Source organism: Trachurus japonicus, chromosome 11 (assembly GCF_045865225.1).
Source record: "Trachurus japonicus isolate A0001 chromosome 11, Traja_1.0".
Classification (NCBI taxonomy): Eukaryota; Metazoa; Chordata; class Actinopteri; order Carangiformes; family Carangidae; genus Trachurus; species Trachurus japonicus.
In genome coordinates, this window is record NC_140917.1 from 30,695,205 (window position 1) to 30,706,312 (window position 11,108).

The 11,108-nt window shown below is 43.4% G+C and overlaps 1 protein-coding gene across 1 annotated transcript in view; it reads right to left on the bottom strand.

The window, feature by feature from the left end:
* LOC146979075 (retinoic acid receptor beta-like) overlaps window positions 1-10,732 on the bottom strand; it is a 128,367-nt gene extending 117,635 nt beyond the window's left edge. The window contains exon 1 of the mRNA XM_085792275.1: window positions 10,375-10,732. Within this exon, the coding sequence (XP_085648401.1) occupies window positions 10,375-10,564 (190 nt within the window). The 5' untranslated portion in view covers window positions 10,565-10,732. The remainder of the gene's footprint in view (window positions 1-10,374) is intronic.
* Window positions 10,733-11,108: the final 376 nt, after the last annotated feature.

Below are 11,108 nucleotides of genomic sequence, written 5' to 3' on the forward strand. Positions count from 1 at the left end.
CTACTATACAGTAGGCTCAGTCCTGGCTGCAGCCCTGCAACCACACTCTATCTCCACTGTTCGATCCAAATGAATGCAAAAATGCCCCAAAAATCATTGCGTTAGTCAGCACATAAAAAATAAATATCACATTGAGTTTAAATATAGTGTTTGTTATAACTCAGATGTGGCTTTAACAAACAACACTTAGTTATATATATAAATTGTGTCTTTGCAGTATGTGAAAGGAAGTTTTTGCTTTTGTTCTGTGAACAGTGTGGACTTCTGCCCTGGCTATAATCTATGACAGTACCACACATGCTGTATACATCAAAGTAATATGTCAATGAATGGATGTCTAGACATAACAAATACATTCAATATTCAGACTTAAAAAACAGCAGTATGGTTTGTAAGTGCTCTGTAGGGGGGGTTGAAACATAGTATGGACCTTTAAATTGAATTTTAAGGGAAATATCAGCACTTAAGAGGTATGATTGTTTGAAACCATCTGCCTTAAAACAATCTTACTGTATCTGTTAAACCCACACTGTAAACAAAGGGTGCAGTGTGCAATTGTATTAATGTGTGTGCTTGATTATAATATTTCCTTTTCATCTCTCTCTCACATTATACATACACGCTCTCTCTCACACTCTCCGTCACATACACACAGACACAGACACACTTCAGTAATGTTGACTGGGCCACTGCAGTTCCCAGGAGGTGTGTGATGTTTCCTTTGTGAATCCCCTGGCGGAGTAGGGGAGAAAGAAGCAGGCGGGCGAACTGGACCACCGACCCAACAACGGCAAGTGTTTGAGTGTGTCCCTGGGGGTGCTCAGTGGCTCACATCACTTGTGTGAATTCACAAACCACACTGAGCAGCAGTGGCCCCTTTACCTTACTGTTTGTTTCATCTGTCTCAACTGATCAGACAGGCTCAAAATTATTCTTTTGTCTCTAATGTTGTAAATAATACAGTCTGGTGTATAGAGTAGACTACAGCACAAAGGATGATCAAGAAGAAGACAGCATCTGTCCTCTTTTTATCTACAATACTTTATGATTTTGTTGTTATTTTTTCATATGGATAGCGCAGTATATTTCATGTCCTGCCCCAGTCAGAGAGATGAGATCATATTAATGTTCTGACTTTCTCTTCATCTTACGTTCAAATGCACGAAACAACTTTGTGCTATGGCAGTCTGTTCTTAAAAATACATTTGTAGAGGTTTCAGTATGTTGACAGGTCCCATCAAGAACAAGTAGAATGTGCTCAGTAGAACACTGACCTTTTCACCAATTTTATTTGTCGTCTTGTTAAATGTTGTATAGATTGAAGTGAATAGAAGTGAATCAAAACCAAGTTTGTCTGCAGCGCCTATATGCTCCAGTCCTGATGTTAGGACAGTGAAGTCAGTGATTGTTGGTCTACATGAGACCTTGTCAGGCCAAACCATGTTGAGACTGCATACACGTGACCAAAAGTACAGTTTAAACACTGGCACAACCAAACCACCCCAGCTCCACTTTTTTTTGCAAAATGTATGGAAAAAAATATCATGGGAAGACTATCCGTTTTAATTCTTAAAATTTGAGCTTACAAAATGTGGGCAATTTTGTCCAACACTCAAAGTCTTCCTCAACTTTTGTTTTGCAACTTCTTCATGGAGATAGATGGTACCAAGGGATTAATATCAACACTGAGACATTTGAAAGATTTAACCACTGGGGTATGGAGAAGGAATGTAGATGAGTTTAAGGATTGGGTTAAGAAGAGTTAGCTTGGATTTCGTCATGTCGATTTTATATTCAGAGAGCGAAGAGGGGAACATGATTAACATACAGTAGGATATCACATGTCAATAGGTGTGTATTGCAAAAAGCAGCAGGTTCAGCGAGGGGATGCAATCGTGTGCTTTCAAGCAAGAGGATCTCGAGAAGGAAGGTATAAAGTAAGTATATGTTACTCCAGCCAATCAGAAGCCTCTTCCGTGTTGAGTGACAGCATAGTTTTTTAAAAATCTGTTAAACAGTGAAGCACCTGGAATAATGCAGATATTGTCCCTGGCAACATGTTAAACTGGCTTGGTCAAACATGCACATGTCTTGTCCTGTGCAACTTGGTCCTTGAGGCCAAAACTTTGACATGCACCTTTACCTCAACCGCCTGTGACCTGCCATGTGGCTGTGGATATACATGAGCTGTAATATAACTCCAGTTCATCCGTATGTTTCCTTACAACTAAAATAGAAAATGGAAATAAAATACTTAAAGTCTGTTAGCTACTTCAAAGAGTGGGGTCTTTGTCTGATAAGTACAGTAATGTCAAAACACCACAAAAGGAACCAGTGTCTACTGCTGCTGTGCTGAGATCAGAGCTGACATGGAAAGAGAAAGAGAGCTGGGCAGAATCACTGCACTGTGAATCTCTGACATCAGAGAGGCAGAAGAGAAAATATAATCAATACAGGATTAAGTCTTATGTCTACACAAATAGAAACTGTCTTGGGAAGGGTTAATGAAATGGAAAGTATCAGTGAGGCTGCAATCACACACACACACACACACACACACACACACACACACAAAAGAGGCAATTATGGCATGAGTTTGGGATTATATAATAATTTGATATATTTTGCAAAGTGTTAAGTTTGTATTTACTTCACATTTGAATACAAAAAGACCGTCTGAAAACATGGAGGCTATTATACCAACAAATTGCCCACAGAAGCTTGTTTATATAATATATATAAAGTTGTTGTTTTTTTCTGCTATTGAAATAATAAAGGCATTGGTAACTCTGGGAGAATTTACAGTACATTTTCTTAAAGTCCCCCTCCCGCGACCCTTTTTGGTCATTTTAAAACCAGCTCATTAGCAATGCACCTCTGGAGGGTGGGCGGAGACTGCGCTGCTCTGCACCCGCCCAGCCACCTCCTCGCACCCCACCCCCCGCTCGCTGACAGCTGGACATTGTACAATTACAGATTCAGCGCGTTTAGCGTAAAACTCCACACTGGGATTCGACGCCAGACTGAAACATAGACCTTGCTCACGGTGCAAGCTGCTCTACCAGGTGAGCTATACCTGTTATACCTTAACAGCTACACCGAGCTACCAAGCCTTTCACCTCTGAGCCAGATGCAGAGCGGGGCGGGAGCTTGTAGTGCCCTCCCCTGGAGCTGTGACACGTCAGCTCCAGTCTCCCTGAAACTGCCAGTTTGCGTCTGCCATTGGTTCACAGCCATTTGAAGGCAGAAAAACTCAGAAATGCAATTTTGCACTTCCTTTTCTGCTGATTATGTGCTCTAACACAAGAAAAATGCCACTGGAACATGTGAAAAGCAAGGGAGGGGGTCTTTAAGGTTGTTATCCAAACTGCAGGAATAACAGTTCCTGTTGTTGCTAACTTGCTACATTGGACTAACTCAAGTCATCAACATTTTATTATTATTATTAATAAGACTTAAAAAAAAAAAAATTACAGCTCAACAAAGATGACCAATATTGAAATGAAATGACTCTGGATGTTGGGCCAATTTACACTTCAGAGTTCAGTGGCTCACACAGCTGCACACCTGAGCTCCCTGGGTGAACTGGGCAGTTTTCATGTCAGAGCAGATCTTTAGATGGTTAAAGGGACAGAGGAAACAGAGGGGGCAAATATGTGGGGCTTCAAGTTGAAAACAGCAGAGCTCATGCTGAGGCAACACCAGCCAGTGTCAACTGGCAACTACGGAAGCCTACAGAGGGCTATTGGTGAAGTTCAGTTAATCCAGATAACCAAGTGAGCGTGAGTGTTAAACTTGCTTCATAGTGCAGGCCTCAGGTTGCATGAATCTGTTTCACATCCTTGAACTGACCACAACATGCCAACATGCCAGTGATGACAAGACCTGCCCCACTCTGCTTCTGATTGGCTAGTGCCGTTAGCTTCAGTGTTTGGTTAGGTTGACAGAGAGATTTGCGCTCCTCTCATCCCGTTGGTAGGTAAACTTCATTACCCCAAACATGATAAACAGCACCCACAACAAGTTCCCTAATGTACTGACTTTTTAGTTTTTTTTAATTATATTCTCCTCACTGCGTAGCGCCAGTGATCCAGCACAGTGCTGAAAGATCCAGTAAAGATCCAGTACATCCAGTAGTAGGTGTGTGATTTATCTGCAAGTGTGCAAAGTCCAGTGTTAGAAACAAGCAAACCTTCTGGAGTACTGTAATACTTAGACCAATTATATCATTGATGTCCTTCACTCACGAACCACTAGATAAAAGCATCTGCCATATTCTGTATAGGTACATGTAAATGCTTTGGTAAAGTGTGGGTAAATCTAATATGGAAATTCCTTTCCTGATTGAAATCAATGTCTAGTTCATTCTAAAGCCATGTCTTACCGGTAAATAATAAAGCTTTTATGTTTCATTTTGTATGGGTTGTCCTCTTATCAGAAGGTATGCAATTCCCAGCTCCTACAGCTGAATGAATGTGTGTATGAATGGATGAATGCATTTCATCTTCAAGTGCTTCATTTAAGCTTGAAAAAAGAGCTATACAGTATATGTGCAGCCCTTTTAATTTCACTAATGGATTCAAGTAAATGTTTGCTGTTGTGTTGAACTGCCTTGTTTGTTTCAGGGCTAATCCAGGCCCATTTAAACACACACAGTTAATACTGTAGCTCAGCAACCACCTGTCTGCAGTGGTTACCACATCGTCATTGTTTCTGTGGCACTGGCAGCATTTCAGTGAGCGCTCCCTGAACATGCTGTGTATCACGATTTAACATTTACAGCCACCTCTCAGTTGTGCAGAAAAGCAAAGAGATATGAGTCACACATGTTGAGACAGTCACACATGAAAAATATTATCCTACTTTATCCTGTCATATGTGGTAACCACTCGACCTGCACCTATCCACCACTTTCCGGAGAACGACGCTGGGTGTCGCCATGACACTCCATTCATTACATTTTAGATTAACGTTAGCTGGGCTAACCGTTAGCCGTTAGCAGTGTCTTAAATAACTCAATAAACAGCCCATGTAAAAAAAAATATTTTCCAGCGGATATCTTTGTTCCAACATGTTAGCTGTCAGCAGCAGCGAAGCTAACGGCTAGGATAGCTAGTTGCAGATTAGTCAGGGCGGTTTTGGCAGCCCCCACATTTGGTGCCTACACCGGTGGCTAGCGCTACCAGTTAGCCGCTCGCTAGAATGCTACTACGGGGTTGAAAACCGACTTCCGTTGTGGTGTGACGCAATGGATCATGGGCATACCTGTCAAGTTTTGGATTTGAAAATAAGGGAAATTTTCCGGCACCCGCCGCGAACAGTGCTGCCACCCCAACCAAGCTCCAGTATCCCTTACATTTTAAGACAAGAAAGCTAAAATCACTGGCTTTATGCACAGCTGCACTACTTCCTTATCTTCAGCCAGCCCGTCTGCCATTATTGGACAAACTGATTAATCCAGGTGTGCCTGACCTCAATAGTCACAACAACAATAATGTTTTGTCTTTTTTTCTAACACATAAATGAGGCATTCTGGTGTACTCTGAGGAGAAACAGAGGGAAAAGACAACATTGCTTCAGTTTTTTTTTTCTTTTAAAGCAGATTCAGTACTGACTGAGGTTCCTATCATTGTAACTGCAAGAATGGCTTAAGTGTATTAATTTGAACTCAGAACTGGTTTAGTGTGGAGCTGTGGCTGGTGGGCAAAAACAAAACTCATTTTTTAAAATCTTTTGGCCTGGACCGGCCTTTCAAGGCCCCCTTTCCTCTGCTTCACCATGAAGCTCTTTCAGGCCACACTGTCTTCTTCCACAACTTCTGCCCTATTCTCATCTGTATTTTGATAGCTGGAGCTACTGTCAGATATCTATATGACAGAAGGCCCACACATGCTTTAGCTTTATACTGCTGAATAATTGGAGCAGACATGTCCTGAGATTTTCAGCCTTATATGATTATAGAATTACCCTCTTTTACAGCAGGTAGGCTACAGACACAGTTGCTCTCTGGACTGGGCTGCCTAGCTGTTCTTTTGGGTTAAGTGAGCATGGACGACACAACTCGACCGGTGTGGACGCGCTGGTTCGAGCCGCGCGTGTTTTGAGCCGCGCGTGTTTTGAGCCGCGCGTGTTTTTTTTTTCAACAACCGCGGGTCGACCCGTTACAAGCTTGATGAACAGGACCTCAGTCAGTGCCGCGGTGATGTAGGCTTTGGGCTGTGTGCTCGCACATAGTGACGACAAGCACGCTCATCGTCGCTAACCAAGATAGGATTAATAGAGAGTTGGCCACTCCGAGGTAAAAACCAAAACCCAAATGAAATAGCAGCGTCCAGTCCGGGGTGCCGTCGGGACTGGCCCGGGGTATTATTATTTTTTAATAACGTGGGTTAAAATACGGGAGATTTACGGGAAAATACTAATACGGGAGGACGGCGGGAAAGAAGGGTAAAATACGGGACTTTCCCGGCCAAAACGGGATACTTGACAGGTATGATCATGGGAAAATAAAGTGGTGGATACTGTGAAACTTATAGAGATGCCCCAAGTACCTTTGGAGTGAAACAGAAAGTTAGCAAACATGTGTTAGGGTTAGGGTTTTGCTATCACTGTCAGCAAAGCCGCTGCATTTTGGAACTAAGCGTTACTGGACTCCTGACTTTTCTACTGCACTCGGCAATCAACTCGTCAGGGCTTCTGCATTAGTAGCAAGCGGCTGGAGGAGAGTGGGTGAGTTTTGTTTTTGTCTCTTTTCAGGCAAAGCCAGTAGGTGTTTGATGCCTCATATTATGGGCTGGGACACTATTGGTACTGTTGCTGAAGTTTGGTGCTGTTCTAAACATTACAGATGTAGCCACCTAGAAGTTCCCCCTGGTCCCTGGTGGGACCACTGTGGGACCGTGATGGGTCCGTGGCGGGTCCGTGACGGGCTCCCGCTTGGCCCGTGGCGATAATTTAATCCCCCGCGATGACGTAGCGAACGCAGCCACGACTGTTAACGCCCCTCTGCAGCCCGTGTGAAAATCAGCTGCAGTACTCATTTGTCCACGGGGAGGAGCAGTGATTTTGACCCGAGTTAATCTGTCAATCACTTTTCCTCCTCCTTTCTTTTTTCCCTCAGATGAATTGCTATAATTGCCTCCAAAACAGGCGATCTATAAGTAGCTTCAAAGATAAATAAACACCGACAGAGCACAAATAAAAATGTATATCACTCGCAGTTTACCTGTCTACAGAATTTGCATTCTAGTAAATGTTTGACTTGTGGTGGTTTTAATGTTAACACTGAAGAATACGGTGCGCAAATAAACCCTAACCAATAAATAAACAACATGCCAATGTGTCCGTGAATATACACGCATGAGACTGTTTGTGTAAAATTAAAGTGTGGTCCTAAGTGACCGCCCTTATATTCAAACAAGAGGAAAGAGAAATAATTATGAGGTTCATAAATTAAAACACCATGATTGTGCGTCGTGCGCCCTCGCCATGGCACAGCTGAGACTTAACATACTTGATGTTTTTTGTTTGTTTGTGTGAAACCTGTAATATAAACAGTTATTTACAAGCCCCTCTTTCAGTTTTTGCCAGTCGGCAACCATGAAATCTGCTGTGCATCTCTGGCTTGCTCATTCACTCCCAATCCGCAAATAAATAAATACATTTCTAGTGACCACAGCGCGTCACGTCTCAGAACCACGGGCTACATTTGTGTATTTATTAGGGCTGTGCAAGTTGCGTTATGGCAACTCATTAAACTATTAACGCCGACATTTATTTTATTGCGCATTAAAGGTACCATCCCGGGCGGCTCATTTTGTGGCAAAAATATAAAAATCTGAGTATATCGGTTAAGTATTAGACAGTAATTGATGCTATTAGTGGTTTGACATATCAATGACGAAATTTGGTCATCTGTGTAAGGAGTAGGGACTAAAATTTGGCCGACCAATCAAATTAGTCTCAGTTCAACTTTGGTTGGATGGCCCGTCTGTCAGTCAACGTGCACGCTGTTCTGCTAGTATGCAAGCACTTTGATTGTAGCTACACTTTTTCACAGTACATCACAGCCAGCCAGCCAGCAGCTAGAAAGCTAGGAATTCGTCATGGCACAGCTAAAGGACCAGCCGGATATCCAACCTCCAACTGCACCTCCTAATCAACCACCACCCAAAAACCTAACACTTTTATTGAAAGTATGAAAGACCGTCAGAAGTTACTTGGCTCGTTTTCTCCCTCGGGATTGCTGAGGTCGCCCGGCAGATCAGCTCAGTGGAGTGGCTGCTGCTGCTGCTGCTGCTGCTGCTGCTGCTGTGACAGCTGCCATGGTCCCTGTACTGGGGGCTCACACAGACTCTGCAACTTCTCCCAAACAACGGAGCAAATTTCCTAACAAAGGTTATAAACTGACCACAGACTCTGGATTAAACTGTGACGTGTTAACAGTGCTAAAGCCAGAATTAAAAACAGCTTTTAGCAGCTTTATTGGCTGTCGGTTGCCACAATGCTAATTTCTGTTAGCCCGTCTATGAGGTTTTGCATTATGTTAGCATTAAGCTAGCGGGCTTTATGCTTAGTTGTAATACTGGCTGTGTGTGTTTTGAACGTTGTTTAAAACTATGTACATCTTTGATGCTTAAATATATATATTACCGCTTAATACTCCTCTTTTATTTTATGTATGCTGCTATTTTTTATGCAGCCTTACTGTCGGTTGCCGCGGGCTAATTTCTGTTAGCCCGTCTATGAGGTTTTGCATTATACGTTAGCATTAAGCTAGCGGGCTTTATGCTTAGTTGTGATACTGGCTGTGTGTGTTTTGAACGTTGTTTAAAACTATGTGGGTTTTGATTGAACATCTTTGAAGCTTAAATATGTATATTACCGCTTAATACTCCTCTTTTATTTTATGTATGCTGCTATTTTTATGCAGCTTTACTGTCGGTTGCCCGCGGGCTAATTTCTGTTAGCCCGTCTATGAGGTTTTGCATTATACGTTAGCATTAAGCTAGCGGGCTTTGTGCTTAGTTGTGCTGGCTGTGTGTGTTTTGAACGTTGTTTAAAACTATGTGGGTTTGATCGAACATCTTTGATGCTTAAATATAGCCTATATATTCCCACTTAATATATTGCTTTACTCCTCTTTTTATTTTATGTAGGTATTTTTACTGTAGGGCAGGCTAATCTTGACAAATAAAACCTTGAAGCAAAAAGATCTTGCCTTTTGTTTGAGAACTGACATTTGTACAATAATTCAGTAACAGTTGTAAATGTACCTTTGTACAATTTATTTTTTAATATTTTACCGTTCAAAAGCAAGCTCAGTGCTGTCTGTCCCATAGAATAACATGACAGTGGCAGCCTGCTGTAGCCGCTCTGATGCCCTGCTTGTGGTGCAATACATACAACAGTCTCCGGCTGCAATGAACACCGAGCAATGGGGGCGTGGTTTTTGTGATTCCTGATTGGACGGAGGGGCGGGTGTGCGATTCGAAAAAGAAATCGTTAGTCCAGTAAATCCAGCCGCCCGGGATGGTACCTTTAATGCATGTTGCTCACATGCTTTTATTTTGTAAAAGTCTGTTGCTGGCTGCTGCGGTGTAGGGGTCAGAGTCGCCGGACACCGTGAACATGCGCTGTGCACCTCTGTAAAATTCTCAATAAAATTTCATGAATGAGTGTATTTTTCACCACATAATACTAATATCCCTCCCCCTGCGCTATGCTGACCTGACACGTCTAGAGTGGTTGACAGCTCTCTCTCTCTCTTTTTTTTTCACTTTTAATGATAAAGTCACGTCAAACCAGCCATTCCCATTAGGAGAGCCAAATGCCTGACGCGCGATCTACTGGCACTGACGCACCTGTCTTAATATGGAACTCAACATGAGAGCGAAGGTGCGCTCTGCTCTTATTTCCATCTCACCCCACACACGTCGACCTGTGTCTTGTGAAGACGTACAGCGCGATGGGGAGAGAGAGAGAGAGAGAGAGAGAGAGGACCACTTGTTTACATAGACGCTTGTTTATCCTGTTACATGCAGCGTCTGTTGTCTGTCTGACGTCTGCCCGATTTCATGTGAATGCAACATCAAGAATACGTTCCGATATGCAACCATACTGCTAGATGGGGGCAATTTCTACATATTACACCTTTAACCAGATGAAATCAACATAGTAAAGGAATCTGTGATCTGTTATCTCAGTGATAAATGCAGTGTTGTGTCAAGCATCCAAACGGGCCCAGGTTGCCCAGGTGCATGGCATCATACAGTACTCATCAGCTCAGCCCATCTCATCAGCAAGGAGCCTGCAACAGAATACCCACAAACAAAGAACCCACCAAAAGTGAATGGCAGGGGTCGTCACACTCACCAACAGGCGAAGGTGTGCTGCCGCTGCTGGACGGCTGCTGGATCTGCAGCCTCTGAGGTGACGGCAGCGGCAGCTGGGGCAGGGAGCTGATGACCGAGGGGAAGAGGAAAGGATACAGCCCGGGTGTGTAGCGCCTCATCTGGACCAGCGGGGGACTGCTGCAGGGCTGGGCACGGCTGGCAGTCTTCATCACAGCGATGGGCAAAGGGTGCACTGAGCACAGAGGGAGCTGATGTGCGGTGAGGCTGGGAGGCCATCAGGTGACCCCCTGGATGCAGTTAATGTGTCTCGGGCAGGTGAGGTACCACCTCAGCAATCCACAGATGCATGGTGGTGTAGTTTGGTGTCACACAGATCCCCTCAGAGGCTCCTTCCACTCACACTGTAACACAGACACACAGAGTTAGTTACATCTCTGATGCTCTCCTAACATCAGCTACAGTAATACGTCAGTTAACCTTCAGTGGAGGAGGGGCTGAGTGAATCTTTGTTCTGTGCACAGCTCTCAAAGTGAAATAATTTGTCAATTTGAAATAGGCTTTGGATTTATTGTGAAACTGTGCTGGGAGTAGGCTTGTCACGCTACCAGAATGCCAGTAGTTGATACAACAACAGTGAATTTCCGTGCGGATTTTCTATTTTTTCTAGTATCTCCTCCTTTTTATCCAGCACCCATCCCAACCGGGCCTGCCTGATGTGCGTGTCTTCTCATTAGCAACATGAAGTTAAAGCAG